Below are 24,152 nucleotides of genomic sequence, written 5' to 3'. Positions count from 1 at the left end.
GGTCTTCATTATCAATGTTGAGAGTACTCAACATTACAAAATTTTTTTAAAGAAAATAGGCTACTGACTTCTGAAACTTGTTATATCTAAGTGTGTGTCCTTGCTCTCCTAAATTCTTCCTTTTCCCTTTGTCACCAGAACACTAAAGTAAGACAAAGAGCATTACTGTGGTTAGCTGGAGCCATTCACATTACAATGGGCTGCCTGGTACCAAACACCAACCGTATCAATAGCTCTCTCAAGTCTCTGTCAACTATTTTAAGAAATACGCAACTCACACAATGGTTTTAAGAGGATTATTTAAGTCATATACCCAATTGTTGATTTTTTTAAAAGACATAATTACTTCTGAGACAAATCTACCTTTTTAATTCTAGCTGGCAGTAGCAAAGCAATCATAAGCAAATGGAAGAATAGATAGAAATTAAAGACTTATTTAATAGGTCTTCAGAAAACTAGGTCAAAACTCTCATGCAGTGAAAGAGCCCATAAAAGTGTCTACAGTAGAAGCACGGGGCAGAGGGAAGGAGGGATGAAGTGACAATAAATCAAATTGTTCATTTTATTCTGTTTTTTATTACAATTTGAAAGGACACTGAAAATAAAACTTCCCTTCGACATTTCTTCTCATTTTTATTATTTGATGGCAACAGTGCTTTTAACGTTTTATAGAATACCTAGTAAGCTCTTCGATTTCTTATGCAACAGCAACTAAGTGATTTAGTTTGTTTACTTCTCTGTCTATACATCTTTGTGGCAGTCACCCTTCTAAACTAAAAACGCAGGATGCTAAATAAAGAGTACTGGTAACTGAATTCCTCCCACAGTCTACAGGACAGACAACTTGAAAGCAAAATTCCTGTTCCCAGTGCATCTCAACCCTGCACTGAAGAAGCTTTCTGTAACAGAAGGGGGATAATTCAATCTTCATTGATTCAGTCTTCAGTATCCCTGCCTTGACTGCTAACAGGCACGCACATCAGTGCTATTGAACTCAACAGGAATAGAGTTGGAAACTGTATTTAACTCATTAATCACTGCTGTAAAAACAGCTTGAGCTCTCACTTTTTTTTTTTTTCAAAGAATTGTTGGTTAGAAACATACTTGATGCCAAGTTCCAAATAATTATAACACAACTTATGCCTCTTATGAAAACAATTTTAATTTAAATCCCATTAGAGTCCTTATATTGAATCACTTTCTTCATACCCCCACAGCAGAAGTATTAATGTCGTATTTTCTCATAGTCATGTATTTTATTACAATCTTAGAATATTCCTCTTCTCTCTAATCTGTTGAGATCTGGTATGAAATAATTATGCTCCAGACGAAGGATGATGATGACACACAAGGAAATAAGTTTAATGAACAGAAATTCATTAAAATCAAATTGATTAAGTCCAAATTAGTCAGTATTTGTAGTCACAAGGATCTTACTAAGACAAAGAGAATATATAATAATGCAAGATTTGCACATTAGCATGGAAAGGAAAGCAAAGTATTACATAAAAGAGCCAGGAGACTGAAAGATAAAAGCCTGCAGGCTACTTGGTGTGCAAGAATTGTTGTTTCAAATTCTATTAATCATACCAGACGTGGAGAGCAGTTACCAAGAAATATTAAAACACTCAATCACTTGCAAATCCTTAAGCTTCAACCTGAACCACTGACTATACTATCAAAAAGAGACAACTGTACATTTAGAACCATAGAACCATTTAGGTTGGAAAAAGATCCTTATGATTGTTGAGTCCAACTCTTTACCCAACACTGCCAAGTCCACCACTAAACTATGGCCCTGAAGTGCCACATCTACACATCTTTTAAACACTGCCAGGGATGGTGACTCAGCCTCTTCCCTGGGCAGCCTGTTCCAATGCCTGACCACTCTTTCAGTAAAGAAATTTTTCCTAATATCCAATCTAAACCTCCCCTGGTGCAGCTGAAAGCCATTTTATCCTGTCCTATCACTAGTACCCTGGGAGAAGAGACCAACACCCACCCCACTACAACCTCCTTTCAGGTAGTTGTAGAGAGCAGTAATAAGGTCTCCCCTCAGCCTCCTCTCTCCAGACTAAACAACCCCAGCTCCCTCAGCTGTTCCTCATAAGACTTCTTCTCTAGACCCTTCACCAGCTTTGTTGCCCTTCTCTGGACACACTCCAGCACCTCAGTGTCTTTCTTGTAGTGAGGGGCCCAAAACTGAACACCGTACTTGAAGTGCGGCCTCACCAGTGCTGAGTGCAGGGGCACGATCACTTCCCTAGTGCTGTGGGCCATGCTATTTCTGATACAACCCAGAATGCTGTTAGCCGCCTTGGCCACCTGGGCACGCTGTCAGCTCATATTCAGCTGGCTTTCAACCAAGACCTCCTGGTCCTCTTCTGCTGGGCAGCTTTCCAGACACTCTTCCCAAGCCTACAGCATTGTATGGGTTGTTGTGACCCAAGTGCAGGACCCAGCACTTGGCCTTGTTGAACCTCATACAACTGGCCTTGGCCCATCAATCCAGCCTGTCCAGATCCCTCTGCAGATCCTTCCCACCCAGTTTGGTGTCATCTGCAGACTAAGTGAGGGTGCACTTGATCTCCTCATCCAGATCACTGATAAAGATATTAAACATGACTGGATCCAAAACTGAGCTCGTGGGAACACCACTTGTGACTGGCCTTCAACAGCATTTAACTCCATTCACCACAACTCTTTGGGCTCAGCCATCCAGCCAGGTTTTTTACCAAGCAGAAAGTACACCTGTCCAAGCCGTGAGCCACCAGGAGAATGCTGTGGGAAACAGTGTCAAAGGCTTTACTGAAGTCTAGGTAGACAAAATCCACAGCCTTTCCCTCATCCACTAAGCAGGTTACATTGTCTCAGAAGGAGATCAGGTTGGTCAGGCAGGACCTGCCTTTCATAATCTCATGCTGACTGGGGCTGACCACCTGGTTATACCATACATGTTGTGTGATGGCACTCAAGATGATCTGCTCCATAACCTTCCCTGACACCAAGGTCAGGCTGACTGGCCTGTAGTTCCCTGGATCCTCCTTCCAGCCCTTCCTGTAGATGGGCATCATATTTGCTAACTACCAGCTAAAGCTCTCTGTTCATCCAGGTCAGTCTTCTTCCCACCGGCTCATCTTTTGGCACCTGCGGATGGCCTACTCCTGCCTGCACCTTTAAGATTTCCTTTAGGAAGAATGCCCAGCCCTCCTAGACTCCTTTGCCCTTCAGGGATGCCTCCCAGGGGACTCTGTTGATCAGACTCCCAAGCAGGCCAAAATCTGCCCTCCAGAAGTCCAACATAGCAGTTCTGCTGACCCCATCTCCTTACTTCCCTGAGAACTGAAAACTCTATCATTTCACACTCGCTAAGACAGCCTCCAACCATCACATCACCTGCAAGTCCTTCTCTGTTCACAAACAACAGGTCCAGCGGGGCACTTTCCCTAGTTGGCTCACTCACCTGTGTCAAGAATTTATCTTCCACACACTCCAGGAACCTCCTAGACTGTCTCCTCCCTGCTGTATTGTATTTTCAGCAGACGTCAGGTAAGTGGAAGTCCCCCATAAGAACAAGGGCTAGTGATTATGAAACTCCCAGCCACTTATAAAATATTTCATCTGCCTCTTCAATATTTCGTGTGTCTCTTTTTCATAAGTCTGCATTTACCTGAGTAAACAGGCCTGTTCTGGTATGCACGGCATTACTTTTAGAAATTCTGCTATCACAGACGAGCCTTATTTCTTGATTGCACAGACTACCAGTATTCTGTTAGGTAGCTTGAGCCCTAGGCAGAAAACCTGAAACCGAACCCTTCAAGCTGACTGAGCCACAATAATTTACAACCAAGAATTCAGACCACTAAGTCAAAACCTCATCTTAGACACCTAGCTGAATTGTTGCTCTGTTCCCAGGTAAGCTTTGTAGTGCAACTATTAAAGCTTGTACAGAAGGAAGAGACCCTATTAAGTCTCCTCTGAAGTGGCACAGAGGAGACTTAATATTTAATACTTAATAGAGGAGACTTCAAGGTGGCAAGCACAGCCAAAGTCTCTTGGTATTGTAAGAAAGGGCAAAAGTCTTGTGCAGAGAGACCTAAGCAAGAGCCTCCACACTCAGCAACAGTGCTGTGTATCGAGGATAAGAATAGTAACCAGAACAGCATGCCCCTTATACTAGATCTACATCTTGAACTCCAACCAGGAAAGAATGTATGAATGGGGTATAATGGAGAAAGCAGCACTGCTAACACACTAGTATGTTTACTGCCAGCACAGGACTGAAAATAAGACTCTTGCCTTTCAGAGATGAAAGTCTTCCTGTGTTAACTATTAATGTTGAATCAACAGCTGCCAGCTTCCACAGATAATTCCATGCACATTATTCTCAAATGCTCAGCATCTATATATTGCACCTCCACTAAGCTGTGGGAGATGCTTCTTCACACATCCTTCAAAAAAATGCCAGATATTGGTGGCACTCAAATTTTACTTTCCCATACTTCTAATGAGAGCTCAAACTGATGATAACCAGCACATATTAGCAGCTCTATCATAAAAAACCCTCTGATCCTTTTTGACAGGGGGGAGACAGCATGAGAGTTCTGAGAGTAAATTAAAATGTTCCCATGCTTTCTCTTATCCTTTCAATCACTTTAGATGCAGTTTCACAGTTGAGTTAAGACTAATCATGCCATTAGAAGTTTGTTGTTATTTTGTTTGCTTAAAAGCATTTTTTATTTGCACCAGGATCAGTAAAATGATCTGGCTCACTTTGTGGTCACAGGATCGCTAGAACTGCTGAATTTTCAAAAGCAGTAGGTAAAGGGAGAAGGACAGAACAGAGGCATTCCCTTTCAGTGCCAGTCTTTAGTTAAACTGAATTAAGTACGCTTAACAGTTTGTAGTAGCACATGATTTAATTGTGCAGTTAATAGCTTTTCTAAATTGCAAAATCACTAAAAAGTTCAGAGAATCCTGGGAGAAAGAAGTGATTAAAAACAGAGAGACCACTAGCATTCCAGGCTAGGAACTGCAAATGGACTTTGTGCATTCCTCATCTTCTCCAATTTATTCAATCCAGTAGAGAAGTGAGTATTTTAGTGTGAAAGAACATGCGTAATTCTTTTACATTACTCCAAACTTACTGTTTAGGGACATCTTCATAAAGTATTAACAGCTTAAATGAAGAAACTGCCAGATAACAAGTTCCATTAGTCTGTTTTTAAAGTCACTAAGTAAATGAGCTAACATTTAACTGAGATCTTGCTTGAGATTACATTTAATATGATTTTGAAGTCAAGAATGTGCCTTCCATTCAGGGTAAAGAACATTACATGAATGCTACAATCACCTCCAAACAGAACTTCACACATCCACAAACTCAGACTTAAAGTAAAACTCCACTGAAATGCAAAGCATGAACACATACTATTCACCCACTCTACCAGCATTAGCTCCATCTTCTATTCAGAAGTGATTCAAATATTTGCATTCCTAGGTTAGGTTTAACTGATTTTAAAGCTATAGACTTCACTTTCTTTCCTCGGATTCATAAGGAAATATACTCACAGCTTTTGATTCCTGCAGCATAATCTTTGGCAGATAAGATTTTAGCTATCTTCCAGAGCTGTTTCTAATATTTACAAGAACTGCTCTCAAAAGAGTTTTGGATAAGCTAAGTTTTGAAGGTAAAAAGAGTTTTGAGACTATTCACTAGTCAGTGAATCTGACGGCAATACCAAAACCACCTTATCCAAGCAAGAGCAGCAGTCCACTTGCTGTATCACGAACGGTATTCTTGGAAAAGGGAAATGGTAGCAAATACATAGAAGTTTCCTACTTAAAGGATTAATGATGTATCCAAGACAGGTCTGAAATTTTGATGTTGTGTGTGAAGACACCTACCTAATTCCTTCCACGTTCTTTACAGATGGATTTCAGAACACTATAATAGATCTATCTTTGGTCTATCAGAGCAAACCAAAAATTATCCTCAAGACTGCTCAAAAAGCTAAGGAGATGAGCTGTGACAAGTTTCTGACAGATGACCAGATCTCAACCAATCACACTTGTTAATAACCACATGCTGGCAGAAGTATCTATCCTCTTCAAAACTGGAAGTCCTCGAATAAGTTACAGGTATGTCAGCATAGGTAAAGCTTGACAAGAAGAATTGCTAGTGGTCTAAAAAAAAAAGGCACAATCTCAACTGGTAAAAATATTTGAGAAATGAAAGTGTAACTGACAATCTGCAGCTCGGCTGGAGAAAGCTCTTAGCAGGCACAAAGCCAAGTTTGCCACAGAGATCTTCAGGTACTAACTGAATGAGAGCAAGTCATAACTTTTGTCTTATTAAGCCAAAGGGAGTTGAAGAGTCAAAGAATAAAGGGACCCAATCATCCACTCCACAAATAATGGCTTCCTTTCAAGTGCTAACCAGCCATCAAAGAATACTCAGTCTTTCTTAGGTAGGCTGCCATTATAACCAGTTGTGTGATAAAGACTTTTGCTACTGTGAATGAACTAACAAGGCCCAGTTACAATCTCATGAGATGCTCCAATGGCCATGTAAAAGTAGGGGAGTATTTCAAGTGCCTAAGTATCCAGTACCATTTCATACTCCCTCAAGAATGAGAAATATCTGCAGGGGTTTGGCAGATCCTAAAGTTATGGAGCCTGCAGGAGATCCATAACTGAAGACTAAGCAGGGCATCTTGTGGCATTCAGAACAACATTAGGCTGTTAGATAAATGAATCATATCCCAGTTTCTGTAAAGGTTAAAAGCTTCCTATACTTTCCCTTCTGTAGGGCAAAATTAATGAAGCAAATCAAACTTTTTCCTATTTGAAAATAGCTATTTAATACTTTATTGTTACATTGAAGGAAAACAAGTTTCCAGCACCTAACAAACTCGTGCTGATACTCTTGTGTCCAGAGTCACTGGAAAGGAAAGGGATTACAAAACAGGTGAGCAACAAACAGAATCATAGTACCAGGATGCACATTACAATATTGGTTACAAACTGCAGCTATTCCTGAATGAAAAAGTGGGAGGTGACTTTGCTGTCACAGGCCAGAACAGCATGTTCCATGTAGTCTCAGACACAATGCGTTTACAGCTTTCTGGAACAAAGTTACTTTAAAAATGAATGAGAATATTAGAAAGTTGATTTCTCCCTTCTGCCACACATAACATAAAAAGACTGTGGTAATGCAATGGTGGCCTGGGATATGACCTGTATTCTACCAGGAAAGAATCTGTAAGGAACTTCCTGAAGAAATGTGCCATGATAAGACTAGGAGGTGTACATCCATTACTCCCTTCTAAATTAAGTCAAAATAGACTGAACAATTTCAGTCCAAAGGTCAGAAAATACAGAATGCAATGATTATGCGGTGTGATACAGGAATACTATATAGCCTATACTATTTATATAAAATATTGATACAAAATTTCCACTCTACCTAACATCGCATTCTACCACTCCACCAGGGACCAGACCTGTGGCACCTACACAAATCAAAAATTACACACACATTTTTGGTTAAGTGAACCACAGTGGAATGAAGAACCAATAAAGACTGCAAGACGATCATTATATTACACCGATATGTTTGAATATTTTAATTTTTACTTCAATTATAACCACAGTCTATTCATTACTATTGGGATAGAGAGATCAGAAAGAAAACCTGATGTTTTGGTTGGATTTGTAGAACTATGCAGATCTGAAGCCACTGAAACAGACTTGGACTCCTACGGTGCCCTCTTCTGAGGATCATTTTTCAGATTACAACCTATTCAAATAAGTCTGCTGGAATTATACTGAAAATGTAATATATTAATACAGTTATATAAAAGGTATTATATAAATCCAATAAATTACAATGGAAACTGGTACTTTAGTTTTAAGTTTTAGATAAAAGCTATCATGTTCTGGTCAAATGTGACTTCATGGTTCCTTGCACACAATTATATTCGTGGGTTTTTAAAGTTTATTTATCTAAACAGATAAACATGCTTTCAGCTAATAGAAATTGAAGTGAGTATTAATAGAAACAGTAGTTGGGAGAAACTGAAGAAATATTTGGGTCACACTGTGAATTATATTTTCTGATTCTAACACTCACTCTATAACCTTCATATTGGGCTAACACATGGTGCTGAAAACCAATCTATTTTTCAAATACAAACATCTGCCAAGAAACGATACAACCTGAAGGAGGGTTTACAATAGAAGTGCCACTGAAATTCCTTACCAGACTTTCTATAATTCAACAGCCAATACAGTCTCAACCACCTATTAATACAAAAAACCATGAGATACAAGAAGGTGGCATGTTGAAAATGTATGATCTAAAAATACAGGAAAAGAATGGGATAAGAAGTTTTCAAAGAAGAAAACTCCTCCTTTCTTTTCTGCTGTCACTTTGTTCATAGAAGTAGACTCTCCCTCCTGTTTTCAGGGTACTGATCAAAACCAGAGCTTTTTCATACAAGAGGTATCACACTCAGAAATAATTTCTTCCCACAGATTTCATCTGCCTGGGACACAGACGTTCTGAGGTGTTTCTGTGCCCAACTAATCCCTTCGCTAAAATGGCTTTGAATTTTCTTTTATCACCAGGTTGTTTCAAAGAGGTTCAACAGTTGAGGGAAGGCAGATGTACAACTTCTAGAATTATATTTCATAAGGGCTAAATGTCCTCATGGTCTAAAGATCAGTTGCACTGTTCCATGACTTAAATTATTTGGAGGTTAGTATCATCCAAACCCAGGTGATCTCACGACATTAATGTATTACCAGTAAGAAAAGACTGCATCAGCATGTGACAATAGTTCAAAGCTGCAAGAACTAAGATTCAAATTAGGTGAGATTATCAACAGTATCTATTCATTGGCTTTAAAACACTAGCTTTAGTCTTGGTTCAGCTCCAGAAAACAAGAAAGCCACTGCACAAAATCCTCCAGTACCTTCTTTATACTCTTAGCAGTTTACTGACTCTGATGATGTAACATTCCTGTAAATAGCTTTCCTAGGGCAACTTTGAGATATTATTCTGTAAAAAGATTCATCTTCCAAGTCAGCTTACTTTGTGGCATCAGCAGCCTCTGGAGTTGCATGTTTCATGCTCAGGAAAACATGTTCACATTTCTTTAGAAAAGCTAAGTTGTAATGTAGATAAGGACCCACAACAAAATTCTACTAGTTTAGGGAGACTTTATACGCAATTCATAGAAGTTTTCTATATAAAAAGCTTCCAATTTGTAAGTACAGAGAGCTTGATACCTAGGCTACACAAAGGTGCTAAGACACCTACTCAAGCTTTAGAGTCCATCTGTGGCAAGTGAAATTTAACACTAAGGCATTTTCATTGTTCTTAGCTTAACTTCCAGCATATATAAAAATTACCTGATAAACGATAAATAAATCAAGCCTCATTTGTAGTTTACTTCATCTTCTCCTCTCATGTACATGTTCTAAGACTATATCCCTGCATATTCTCATTTATACAGTATCCTCTATAACCCCAGTGCAGATGTATATGTTTATTTCACTCTTAATAAAAAACAACAAACCAAAACACAATATTCCCATATAGTATGAGTAAACTAATTTGTTACATGACTCTTCAAAAACTCTTCAATCCAGCCACACAGTGGCTTTTAAAAACTTGCTTAACCAGTAACATAGTTTTGAATACAAACCCAAAAGTGTAATGAATTAAAAGACCTAGTAAAAACTTAAAAGAAAAACCAAACCACAAAACCCTAGAAAAAAAAATCCCAAAAATGTTCTTCAGAAAGCCTCTACTCAAAAATTTTATAGTACAGCTCTGAGACAAGAGCATCGCACAGGTGGAAGTACGGGTTTGAGGACCACTGAACATTAAATTTTCCCAATATATCACAATTACAGGAACATCTGTGCTAAGTAACTTCATACCAAACTAATGTGAAAACTCAAGAACTGTTCAAAAGCTTATTCTCATTTCTGTAAGAAGCAGCAACTAAGTCTAGGACTGCTATCTAAAAATAGGTGCTAAGGCTTAAATATGCTGCAGTAATTAACATCTTTCTGCAGCAACCCCAAATTCCCAATTATTGTTGAACAAAGTCTCACAATACTTGCATCTAGAATTAAAACAATCAATTATGATTTTTAGATCACTGATTTATTCAAAACTGTTCCATTCTCCTCAAAATGGAAGTGAGGCATAAAATAACTTTCTCTTACCACAAAAACACCCTCATTTCAATAGTGTGTGGAAAAGGCATGACAGAGACTACAAAGAAACAGATTTGCAAAGCAAAGAACAGAAAAAAAGTATAAAGCGTAAGAGAGGAAGAACAGAAAATACAAGGAAGAGTAAGAAGGGATAAAACAAACATTGCTAAAAATAAAATGGAGAAGGAGCAATGGTGAAGGGACAAATTAAAGGGAGAAGACACAATCTGTTTCTGGCAAAAAGTTCCCCATTTTTCTTCTCTCAAGTCCTAAAATTGAAGTGGAATTCAGAGCTTTGTATTCAGAAATTTGGTTAAATGCTTGAGCAGCTTTTTAGGCTTTTTATAATGGTTAAGGTTCAATCTCAGTTTAAATTTAATCTCAGTTTAAGTCTCTAAAGAGGCAGCATAAGCCCCCACATCAAGACAGCAAGTGCTTACAAACTAGCTGCTGAGCAAAAGTATTCTTCCATAGGGTCGCACAGTAAGTGAACCATTAAGAAAAACAGGTAATTGTTAGTTACTTTGGGGCTGCAACCAAAAGAAGGGTACTACACACTCTAGAAGTAGTAGCCACGACCTGTCATGAATTATAAACAAGGAATGGAGGAACAGGGACCTCACAGATCTTCAGCCTGTACAGAAATGTGATGGATCACAGTGCCACTCCTTGTCTAGTGTTCCTAATATATCCTCTTGTCACACCAAATCATCTATACTTACTCCTTAAAACAACTCCTTTCTCTCTGGAAAAAACGTAGATGGTTTTAAAAGTAGAGTCAAAGAGAACAAAAGGATATTCCTTATTTCCCACACATGCAAACACTCATATCTTAATTTTTAATTTTTATGTAGCTTTAGCATTGTTTATAGTTACTAAAATATTTATCCAACATTTAAACCATATTTGGACTACAGCACTTGCTCTAGATGTTAGGAGCCTCAAACTTTCAAGACACAGAATGCCCTGAAATCTTAGAAGAATGTTAACTGTACTTGTACATAAGATTGGCAGTTTGAAAAATATAAGTCTGCTATAGTCACCAGGAAGTCTGTCCTATAATGCTAAATATCATCAATGGACATCAAATCCTGTATTACATGGGTTTTTTTCCTTCTTCCCAATACATAAATAGGCAAAGGAGCTGAAAGCATCTTAAAATGTGCAGTGATCACAATATTGTGGAGTTTGGGATCCTGCTGACCGTGCTGAAGGTCAGCTCTAAGACAAGCGTTTTGGATTTTAGAGGAGCAAACTTCAGCTCACTCAGGGCTTAGTTGGGAGGGATCTCGTGGGAAGCTTCCATGGAAGATAAAGGAGCTAGTGAGTGCTGGGAATTCTTCAAGAACTCTCTGTTAGAAGCACAAAACCAGTGTATCTCCGATAAAGGAAAGGGAAGTAAGCAGAGCAAGAGGCCCGCTCAGCTCAACCACAAAGCCCTGGGTCTACTCAAATCCAAAAGGGAAGCACACCAGAGATGGAGAAGTGGAGGATTATCTGTTGAGAGCTACAAGGGCATTGCCAGAGTGTGCAGAGATGCAGTTAGAAAAGCAAAAGCCCAGCTTGAATTGAAACTGGCCGTAGACATAAAAAATAACAAGAAAGTTTTCTTCAGGTATATCAACAGTAAGCAGAAAAAGAAGGAAAACACAGGCCCACTGTTAAACAGAAAAGGAGAGTCAGTCACCAACAATGCTGAAAAGACAGAGGTCCTCAACACCTTCTTCATCTTCTCTGTCTTTGCCAGCACTGCCAGGTCCCAGGCTCTGGGAACAAAATTGCCTGTTGAACCAAACACCAACCCACCATCGGTGAAGGAAGAGTTAGTTGTGAATTATTATGGGAGCTTGACCCCTACAAATTGATGGGCCCTGACGCCATCCACCCAAGGGTGCTGAGAGAGCTGGCTGACATCATTGCAAGGCCGCCCTCCATAATCTTCGAGAAGTCATGGAGAACAGGGGATGTCCCAGAAGACTGGAGAAAGGCAAATGTTACCCCTATCTACAAGAAAGGCTTGAGGGAGGATCCCGGTAACTATAGGCCTATCAGCCTTACTTCAATCCCTGGGAAAGTTATGGAACGAATCCTCCTGGGGGCCGTCACAAGTCAAATGAAGCATGTGATTGGGAAAAGCCAACATGGCTTCACTAAAGGCAGATCGTGCTTGACAAACCTGGTGGCCTTAAATGACAAAGTGACTTGCCTGGTTGACATGGGGTGGGCAGTGGACATTGTCTACCTGGACTTCTCCAAGCCCTTTGATATGGTCCCCCACAGTCTCCTCCTGGAGAAATTGATGCGTTATAGCCTAGGCAAGTGGTCTGTGCAGTGGGTGGGGAACTGGCTGACAGGCCACACCCAAAGGGTGGTGATAAATAGCTCCTTCTCCAAGTGGCAACCTGTCACAAGTGGAGTCCCCCAGGGATCAATATCGGGCCCAGTGTTATTCAACATCTTCATAAGTGATCTGGATAACGGCATCAAGTGTAGCCTGATGAAGTTTCCTGACACCACCAAGTTGGGTGGGGAAGTAGACACTGCAGAAGGGAGAGCTGCTCTGCAGGAAGATCTGGATAGGCTGGAAGAGTGGGCCAGCAAGAACCTTATGAAGTTCAACAAGGACAACTGTAAGGTCATGCACCTGGGAAAACATAATCTGGGAGTGCAGCACAGACTGGGATGCACCTGGCTGGAGAGCAGCTCTGTGGAAAGGGACCTGGGGGTCCTGGTGGACAGAAAGCTCAACATGAGCGAACAGTGTGCTGCTGCGGCCAAGAAGGCCAACAGGATGCTGGGTTGCATCAAAAAGGGCATCGCCAGCAGAGAGAAAGAAGTCATTATCCTGCTCTGCTCAGCGCTTGTCAGGCCACACCTGGAGTACTGGGTACAGTTCTGGTCCCCGCTATACAAGAAGGATGTGGACAGGCTGAAAAGGGCCCAGAGAAGGACCACCAAGATGGTCAAAGGACTGGGAAGCCTGCCATATGAGGACAAGCTGGGAGAACTGGGTTTGTTCAGCCTTGAGAAACGGGGGCTTAGAGATCTCATCACCGTGTACCAGTACTTAAGGGGCAGCTACAAAGAAGATGGAGACTCCCTTTTTACAAGGAGTCCCACGGAGAGGACAAGGGGGAATGGACACAAGTTGCTCTTGGGGAGATTTCGATTGGACATGAGAGGAAAATTCTTCACACTGAGGACAGTCAACCATTGGAATAATCTCCCCAGGGAAGTGGTTGACTCGGCCATGTTGGACACCTTCAAGAGTCATCTGGACAGGGTGCTGGGGCATCTTGTTTAGACTCTGCTCTTCCCAGTAAGGTTGGACTAGATGATCCCTGAGGTCCCTTCCAATCTGGGATTCTGAAAACATCTGTTGATTTGCTTCAGTGATATTCTCAGAACAACAACTGGTCATATATTTATTCTGATGGCAAAAGCCATGATTGAAAAGCACATGTTGCTATGATTCAGGCCTAAGTCACTCGCATTCTTCTTGTCTGCCATTCTTCCAATCAGAAACTGGAACAAACTTGTAGGTACACTGTCAAAAAGACGGATGATTCAAGGTAAGTTGAAACGGTCCTTCAAAGATACAACATAACCAATCAAGAATTCTACCTGATATGACAAACAGAAGAAGTGTACAGGCTCAGACTCAGGAGACTAAAGCTTTTCTCAAAAAGAAGAAAAAATAAACGAAGGTTTACTTTTTCAAAGAAGGAGCTAAGAAAGCTTATTTTGCAATTTTGCAACTCTTCTAATTATCCAGAAGAAATCCTGGTGTATAACACTGAAAAAGGCCACACATTACTAGACAGAGAATAACATCCCACAGATAGATGCCCAGAACAGAGTTTATGAATATTTTGGCATCCAGGAAGACCCCAAAGTATTTTAAGACATGCATTTCATACTGCTCACACAATTTTCTATGGTTAAGTATCATTGAAATGCCAAAACTAAAGCGAGAAACTTTGGTAGCTCAAGCACTGATGGGGGTCTGGCATATCTGGTATTTAAATTTAAAATGATTAGGAGTTAGGTCGTTGATATTTAGGTTTCTATTAGAATATTTCAGTGTTACCCTCCAATTTTTATCTCTGTAAGTCAATTATCTAGGTAAATACAATTTTAACAACTTACTTGCAACAGATAGCTAGAATGCCCCTTATCCTATATATAAATAACAAAAAACTCTCATCCTGAGTCAAGAAGACTGCAGCATTGGATGGAGTACAGTGAAACTTTGTTCATCAACTTTATGGGAAAAGCAGGGGTTGCTTTCTTGGGTTGATACAGATGCAGTAGAGAACTTGCCTACACAGATTCAACCCACTGCTGCTATTCCACTGTTAGTCTGTCATGGGACTAACAGCAAACATAGCAACACACTTTGCTGCAAAGATAAATGGCATTTTTGTCCACAGACTGTACTTCTCTTTTGCCAGCACCAAGTGCTTGGCAGCCACAAAGCAAATCAATTCATGTGGCTGAAATTTAACCCTTCCTGTCCTTTCAGTTATACTTCTGCTGAACCAACCCTTTACCCAGATTGCCTTAGAAACACTACTCCATACTCAACGGAAAGGGGTGAGAAGATGGAGGGAAGGTAGAAAATAATTCGTTATTAAATGAATTATTTACATCCAGAATATTTTTTAAGTACTTTAGCTTGTTTCATTTTTATCACTTTATCTGGGTAATTCATCTGGTTAACAGGAGGCGATCAACCTGAATACACCCTTCCCTTCTGTTCTCAGACTCTCAGAACAGGCTTTAGAAGTTGTATTATGCTCTCCTGCAATAAACCAGCAGAACTGATTCAGAATATGCTTTACAGAGTTAACAATTTCCACAAAAGTTAAGGATAGACAGTATTTCCTGTACACTGTGCTTGAAGATTAATTATTTACTATTACAATCTTAAGTAGCCACTAGACACTTGAGTCCACTGCATATAACCATGATCTTTATGGAATACACTAAGAATTAATAACTAATAATTATTATTATTAGCTATGCATATTATTAGCATAATTCATAACATAAGATACTAAGAAAACACTACAAGAGGAAACTTTTAAAAGCATTTAACAGAAGACTAAAGATCACAGAACAGTTGAGGTCAGAAGGGACCTCCATATTTTGTCAGAACTAGCACTCAAAAAAATATTTTTAATGTATTTCTTCCTGGAATTCCTGGAGAGTCAGGCTGCTTTCCATGATTCATGGTTCTGGGTATATATATTCAAAGACTTGCTATTTTTCTCCTAAAAGTCCTTATTCTTCTAGATAATTTTTTTCAGACTTAATCTCTGCTCCCCCACCAGTTATGTCAAATTCTGAGCACTTCAAATTGAGCAATACTTCAATAATTAATCCTAGAAGTGTAAGCTTGAGACGTGCTTCTCATAAGTACTCGTTTATAAATAACTCTGTAGTGACTGAAGTCCATGATCAACCTGAATTCACCACTTTTTCTCAACCTTAACTGAACACCCAGAAAGTTCATTTCTGTAACCTGCTATTGTCTGAAACGAAGCTGAGCAGCCCTGAGAGTCACTGGGTTTTTTGCAGGACTATAGCTCCCATCTCTGTTTTGCTCTCTACAATGACTGTTGAAACTTCTGATTAAGTCAGCTCTTTTTAGAGGACACCCTCCCAGACAGCACACATATTTGGTGGTGGACCCATACCAGGAGAGCTGAAGCAGTCACTACCTCCAGTGATCCTCATCTTGCAGAAACAGGGATGGCTGAACATCTTGAAAATCAGTTCCTGAACTGCTAGACTGCAGCTTAACACATTCAAGAAAACCAAACCAGATTTTAAACATCTTCATGTATTGCACTGCAAGCTGTAATGGTTCAGGTGCTATCTGCAAACAACTTGGCAGTCCTGACAACTCCTGTGACAAGGGCAGGGCAAAACATTAAAGCTGGGATGTATAATAGTGTTATCTGCCATCAAGTATGTTGCTTCCCATAAAACTGTTGGAATTGGTCTTCCTAGTTAGTCCCGAGCAAGTATTTTCACTCCAGAATACGATCATCTTGCTCTCATTCCAGTTAATATAAGTTAAAGCTGCATACAGTTCATATGGGAAGAGGTTATTTGGAAACTGCTATTCACATGTAGCTACTTCAAAAACACCATCTCAGTATTTTAAGACAAATAGGATAAAATAAAGGATATTCTTCCTCACAGCCTTCATGATCAGAATTAAAAATTCTAACCTTCAGAAAAGATAAAAAATAGGAATATAAAACTAAGTTTTCTTGGTTAATGGATGATTTAAGTTTTGCAACAATTCTAAGCATATTGATCTAAAAAGGGGTTTTTTTTCCATAACTGGTAAGTATTCCAAATTTTTCTTTAGGTTTCTAAATGCATAAGAAATCAGTTCAAAACATTACATCACTACTTGTTAGGAATTCGTTCAACTTGAAAAAAAGCAGCACGTTTCTCAAAAAGTAAGGTAAATTTTAGTGAATAAAAATGCAAATATGCATTTTAGGAGCCTTGAATTTATTAATCTGATAGGTTTAATTTCCATTTTCCTGCATCAGCTTTATTTATAAAGTGTCGTGCCCTATAAATATGCTGTTATTTTCTATAGTCAAGCACCCTCTTAACAAATCTTCTCATTAATATGTAAATTTAAAGTCAATCGGTCTTCTCCCTGACAGCACCATGAATTCCTAGTGCACTGTATAATCAGCTTTGACTTGGCATCCACTATTTATCATCAAAGATGTCAGTTAGAAAAATTATGGAAAATGCACTGCAATTGATATGACTGCAATCTACTTTGTCAACTCTTAATTGTTCCTCATATCATACATTTACATATAAACAGCCTAAATACTGATCCATAATGATGCAAATAAACTAAATTAAAAATCTCTTCTACTGCACAAGACGCCCTGTTGTATGATGAGTTCATTTAAGAACCTATTGACAAAGGCATGCATTTCAACTAGCCCCAGAAAAAATTTCTGCTAATTTAATTGCTGAGTAGGTAGACAAACTGAATTTTGCACTGAAGCTCAAGAAAGTGGAAACAAAGTGTTATTAATACTATACCACTGATGACCAATTTTTAGTTGACACAGACAGTATTGTTACACAAACCTTTTACATTCCTAGAGCAGAAGCCACAGCAACAACTGACACCCATCCGGTTTCAGTGATAAATGTACATTAGTGTCTTAAAGAAACTTAACCCATCAGGACCTCCAAACTCTCAGTCCAAGACAGGGTGGGTCATCCTCTTCTTCTACTCTTCCTTTGTCACAGCCTACAACTGCCTTAACCCAATTGTGAAACTGTAGCTTTAGGCAAAGCTAATTATCAATTTTGATTCTTTCTAAAGGTCAGAGAGAAGGACACAAGTTACTTTCTTTCAATAAGCAATATGTAATAAACAATTCTGCCTCAAGGACATTAGGAAAACATATCGCTTAAGTGTCCCATTATCTAAAAATACTTTCCTTATTTTAAGCAATCCTCTGGAAAGATTTGTTCTTACGAACAATTTAATTTTCATCTGAAATGAAAAAAAGGGTTCTAGAACACAACTCATAGTGCAAGAATATGATTGTACATCAAATATTTTTCAAGGTTTCTAGTTTTCTGACCACTATAAACCCTGCTTATTTAAGAAGTAAGCATAACTGTAAACTACGTTAGGCTGAAATTAGCTGTTTGTCCAAATACATGTCCTTATAATTATTTTCACATAATAAATTATTCATATATTAACACAGAATACCACTGTATTTCTGTCTGATTCCCAGGTAAAGGTTATTAAAAGACAGAGTTTGAAAGAACTCAGTGATAGCTGGTGTCATTCTATATCTCCATGCTGAAAAAAAGAAACCTTTAAAGAATGGTTAATATGACAATTACCAACAGCAATAATCTGCACTGAAATAACAATGCGTGAATAGAAGTGTTAAGACACATTAGCTGAGCTAAAGCAGAACTATTTCACATCTAAAGAAATACAGAGAAATGTTAAAACAAACAAAAAAAATCAATTATGAAACTTCTTCTAAGGTTCTACGATCGCCTTATATTCATTACAAGTACGTATCCCGAACATCTTTTTATGCAACTGTACAAAGTCCATCTCCAACTACTGCTGTAAAACAGTACATATATCAATGAACATGTACATTTAAAAATGAATTAATTTCAAATTAAATGGTAAAACTTAACAGTAGTAACATCCCAAGCTTGTAATAAACACAAACAGCCAGAGCTGTGGAGCAATTTTATAGAGTTTTTAACGGAAGTATTCTGTCTTTTAATTTAAATTGTCATTCAGAGTTAAACCCCTATTCAAAGCAATGTTACTAGCTTCAATTTCTTGAGCTGTCTACCTTTTTGCTATTAGAAGTGATAGAATTTGTATCTTAATTATCCTTTTTTAAAAAATTAAAGAGTATACTCATATTTACATAATATAAATGAAAATACCGCAACATTTTTTATATTGCACTTTACAAAAACATATATTCAAGTCTCCACACAATCCCTCAGAACATTAACAAAGTCTAGACAAGTAACCTGATGTTCACCATGCTGTAATACCAGGCATTCATGTCTACAAAGGAAGTAGATTTTACCCAGTTTCGTGATAGAGTGGCAAACCCTTCTAGCTCTGACTCACGTAAAATCTCCTAGAGCCAAGAGCCATGTCACTCAAGAATCACAGAAAAGGACACTCTCTGCTGTCCTACGGAATGTGCCCACAGTAAATAAGAACAGGTTACAGCCTGGAAGGAGAATTCTCATGCTCTGAAGAAGGGTGGATGCCTTGCATTAGTCAAGCCTTAGAGAGCTAAGACTTACACATTTTATTTCTATTTTTATTAAAGTCTGCATTAAAAAAAATGCATCTTAAAAGACTAAGTATATCCAACAATGAAAAATAATTCAGAATGCAAGCACACAATAGCAATTTTAGAAGTTACAAACTTACCTTCCATGGGCTTACAAACTGTGTACGTGCATATCGAGTTAACATGTGGATTATAACAACTTGACCCCACTCTTCCACATCAACCAACAAGTTACAGAGCTTTCGGTAGTTCTTGTGAATCAGATCTATTCTATCTGGACACACTTCCTCAAATGCCATCACAACGCTCCCAGCTACCAGCTAGAAAACAAAATATAAACCAGAAGGTCAGCGTTCCTTCTACAGTTCATCCACAAGTGAGAATCAGAATTAATACTAGCAATTCTCAGCAATTTCAGATTGTTTCTATTCAGTGAAAAGAAACAACAACAACAACAGCAAAAACCTAAGCCCATGGAAATGGTATTTTATTTAAAATAGAACTGGGCTAAGTTTATTAGAACGGAGAAAACATTTGCTGTTTCTATTACACACATAAATCTTAACTCCTAGCCCTGAAGACACAGTGCAATGTAAGCATTTTTTTTTTCTTACAGTTATAGTTTCCAAATAAATTATCAGAGAACTTGCAATTAACTCAGAAATAACAGCAAACAACAAGAAGTCTAATACAGTGATATGCCTGACAAGGTCTATTGGGATTCTCTTATCAACACTGGCGTGATCAAACTAAAGAGGAGCTGGGTAAGTTTCCCAGCGCTACTGGGATCCAAACTTCTCTCTCGATATGGCCAAATTAACTGTCACATGAAATTTAATATTTAGAGTTTCATGAATACACTTCACAAGAAAGGCATAAAAATCAGCAATACAATACAGAGATATATTAATACTTTTCCTCAAAGAACACAAGCAGAATTTCTGCATGTTGTACACACCTCCCTACCAGTTCCAAAATTACACAAATGAATCATTTATGCCCTGCTATGCTCTCACAGATTTTTTGTCTCCATAAGAAATAAATCTGTATATATACACAAAGATCCTCATACAGACTATGATTATAAAAACAGGTTTGTCTTCATGAGAGAATTAAATATATTCGCAACATTCTAACACCTCAAGGCTTACTGAAACCTTCTGATAGGGTATTTTCTTTTAAAAATAAAGAAAGGAAACATATATTGGGGTTCCTGTTAAAATACCGGGAGAAGGTTACTTTAAGCATAGGAAAACCCCAAAAGCTGACTGTGTATTATAAGGACTTGTCATTGTGTGTCTAGAATTACTGTTCTTTCTCTTCTAATTGGTTTAATTAAGATTTGTTTTGTGTCAGAGCACATGTTAAGTCAAATAACTAAAATGATGAGACTTTATATGAAGCAGCTGATATGTATGCAGTTAGCATGCATGCAGTATAGCCTTCTGGCAGTAAATTAATATCATATTCTATCTAAGCACTGGGGATCTGCATTTCAACCTCTAAAATTTCCCCAATGACTTAAAGTAAGCAATTAAATAGAAGTGCGGTTTATTGAAATGGTACTTTTTGGGAAATATTAAATACAATGATATTCATATGTTACATTTTTCTCCCTATATTTGGCTGACATTTCATTTATTAGTATGTGCCCAACATTACAATTGAAAGAAAACAGCTCAGAATATAGTTTTGCTATTATGCTAAACAAGTTTCAGGCTCTGTGGGGATTTTATGAATTACCAATAAGAATAAACGTGAAGTTGCATTTATTGTCTCCAGCCCCATCCACAGAGTGGTACCTGCTGGTCCCAGCAAGTACACAACTCATTCCAGGGTGCAAAATTTTATTATTTGATAGAGCTAAATAAAACACACTTTACGTCTAAAATAATGTGCTATTTTTGCTGTATCAAAAAAAAGCTTTTTTTATGTTGTTATAATGAACTTTCCTCTTAAGAACATGCTGCAGTAAGCTATTCTGTAATTAAGAACTGCTGCAAGTTGATGCTTAGGTGTAGGTTCAAAGCTCAGCAGAACACAGTGGTTAACTCCAGGCAAATCATTATCAGTCCTGAGTAGGTATTCAGTTAGGCCAGATATTGCTGAGGATGGAAGAGAAGATGGGCAGGAAGAGTTACATGTCAGAACCCGCATGCAACAAAGCAATTTTATCAGGATGCAAAACTGAGCTACAGTTAAGGCCAGCTTGAAGATGACAGTGTGATGGTCCTAAAATTTTAGAAAAGGGATGACACTTTTAGACCACAGAGACTTTTTTTAGGTCACTGTCCCACAGAGTTTATTATGGGTGTTCTACTCCTCCACACCATAAGGCAAGTATAGGGTCTCTTGACAAGTTTAACATAGAAGGGGAGAAAAGGAGGGAGGAAAGGAGGGGGAGGGAGCAAGACTGACACACAGATCAATTTATGAATGTAAAAGCACAGCCTAATATTTAAAAACACCCTTTTAGGTTCATAGGTGAAGGATGACACAGATAGTGTTGTACAACTGTAGTCCTGGAGTGGATACCCTTGCTTTTACTGCTACTACACACACATTTTGCTGTACTTCTCTTTCATTTGGATATGATATAGTTTGAAAGCTGACATAAAATAATACATATAACACTAGTTTAGATCTTTTAAAACCGAGTATATATCCTATGAACAGTGCTGGCTTCTTAAAAGTTCAGTTACTGTAAGTAAAACAACAATTTGATGTGAAGAAACAGTCATACTGAAATACAGGAATTCTAAATAGTTACTTATTTCAACTCACTTGAGTGACCCACTCAAGTTTACAATGAGAATGCTGTCACTTGTGAACACTTAAGATATTGATAAAAATTTGAACATATAGTATGAAATGCAAGAGATGCACTAGATGAACAAGCATTTTATTCCTGTGGCGACTCCTAGATTTACAAGTTAATACAGGAATCGTCATACATCATGACACTATGTAAGATCATGCCCCTCTCCCCATTATTGCATTTTCCAAAATTAAGCTTTTCATTTGAAGGGGGGGTGGGGTGGGTGGGGGAGGAGTGAGAATGTAAGACAGATTGAAAATGCACTGGTAGAAAGAGGATTTATCTGAGAAAATTTCTGAATGCTTTCTTAAAAATATATTATTTTCTACTTGGCAATTTCCCCTATAGTATGATCCTACTATACATCTAAACATCAGAGGAACATCTAATAATCTTTGTTTATTAAATGCTCAGCATTCCATAAAAATATTTAGAATTAAAACAAAATGATCCGATCAGAATATAAAACCAAAAAATATTGGTTTCCAAAAAACAGTCAGTTAATTTCCATCTCACTGTGTCAATAGTAGCTTTTTATATAAGGAGAAAATATAAATCACTCCAACAAAACTAGCAATGAGCTCATCAAATTCAAATGCTGCTTTCCATTTATGTATTTTTTATATTAAAGCAATAAACATGGTTCATTTGTCTTCCACTGGTTGCCACGTTTTTCTGTGCTGTTGCTATGAACTTCAGCCATTAGCTGTGCTCCAAGGTAAACTACATGAACCATCAACAAAAGTGACACCCAATCTATGGAGTTCATATTTTCTCCAGATTATCTATGCTAGTTGACAAGCTGGTAATGAAAAAAATCACACTAAGCAAATGGTTCTTCTAATAACAATAAATTTTCTATAAAATTATGAAGGGTACAAAACGTTTCCTTGCATCTATTTTGTCATGAATTCTAATTAACGCTGCAAAAACCTGAGTGCTGGGTCATCACAAGAAGTGCATCGAGGTTTGATTGATAATACAGTGCAAGTTGGCCTATGCTGCCAAGATTTCTCTCTCTCAAATTAATGGCCACCCCACCTGCCCTAATCATACAGCCCAAATGATATTCCCCTTCTTATTTCAATTTTCTGGAGGCAAGGAAACTGGAAAAGATCAGTCATTTATCTTCTAATAGCTGGATAATAGATCTATCACAATAAAACATCTGCACAAACTCAGTATTTTTTTTTCTATGAAAGCGAAGCTTTTACCAACATTAAATCAATAAGTTAAGAAAATATTGTCTTGTCCACACATTCAGGTTCTAAACCGAAACATTAACGTTTTAACAAGAGACTACTGTTGAAAAGTAGAGAGCCCAGCTTTCCTTCCGCATTATCCCCCAAAACACTGCTTTAGTTGAAAAGATCAAGATCTTCATTGCAAAGCCATCACCAATTCCTAGGATCATTTTTTAATCTAAGGGGTCTCACTTCACAAGAATCTCCACTTCATCTAGTAAGCATGCAGTCTACAAAAGAAATATCAGTACTCACACATTTGTATGAAGTCTTTTCACCCCCAAAACAGAATTCATACTAAGTGGCATCTGTTATATTTAGGAGTAAATTATCACACCAGAACAGAATAATAAATTTAAATATTAGAAGTACTTTAATGTGATTAAAGTATTTTCATTACAGGAAAAATATTATTTAAGCAGAGGCTAAAGGAAAATTTAGCCTTTAGAGAAGAGGGTAAATCTTGTTTAGCAATTTACTGTCAGTCTTCACCCAAAACCTGCCTCTCTCCCTTCCCGTATTACTTCACAATAGTGTTTTTGGGGGACACAACAACAGGAGTACATACTTGGGAATCAATGAGCATCTGTAAGTCTGGCCAACATGTTTTGAAATTTCTCTCTAACATTCTGTTTTATAAGAGTTCAAAAGCAGTGCTGCAGTCTGTATGCTACATGGTGCCAGAACAGGAGAGCACAAAATATATGTGGTCACATACTCACCCAGTTCTCTGGATGAGGCTGAAAAAAATTAGTTTGTCATGCAGCATATGCATTTATATTTCCTTACAAACATTATAAACCTTCCTTATAACAGAGGTATCTGCCCAAACAAAATAAAATCAGACCAAAGTTAGTGACAGCAACCTACAATAAATTTGGTCTTTTTTAATATGCCTGACATCCATACAACTACATCCCAGCTACAGGTCTACATTCTGTCTTTTCTTTTTAGATGCAGTTTTAGATACACTTTGGGATACTTTAGATTGGACTGAGGAAT

At 38.1% G+C, this 24,152-nt stretch overlaps 1 protein-coding gene across 1 annotated transcript in view; it reads right to left on the bottom strand.

Annotated features, from left to right (window-relative positions):
- Positions 1-24,152, bottom strand: part of AP3B1 (adaptor related protein complex 3 subunit beta 1) — a 155,883-nt gene that overhangs the window by 96,420 nt on the left and 35,311 nt on the right. The window contains exon 7 of the mRNA XM_064439541.1: positions 19,229-19,408. Coding sequence (XP_064295611.1) covers positions 19,229-19,408 — 180 coding nt within the window. The remainder of the gene's footprint in view (positions 1-19,228; positions 19,409-24,152) is intronic.

The sequence above is a fragment of the Phalacrocorax carbo genome, chromosome Z (assembly GCF_963921805.1).
Source record: "Phalacrocorax carbo chromosome Z, bPhaCar2.1, whole genome shotgun sequence".
Lineage (NCBI taxonomy): Eukaryota > Metazoa > Chordata > Aves > Suliformes > Phalacrocoracidae > Phalacrocorax > Phalacrocorax carbo.
This window is presented reverse-complemented; position numbering and strand designations above follow the sequence as displayed.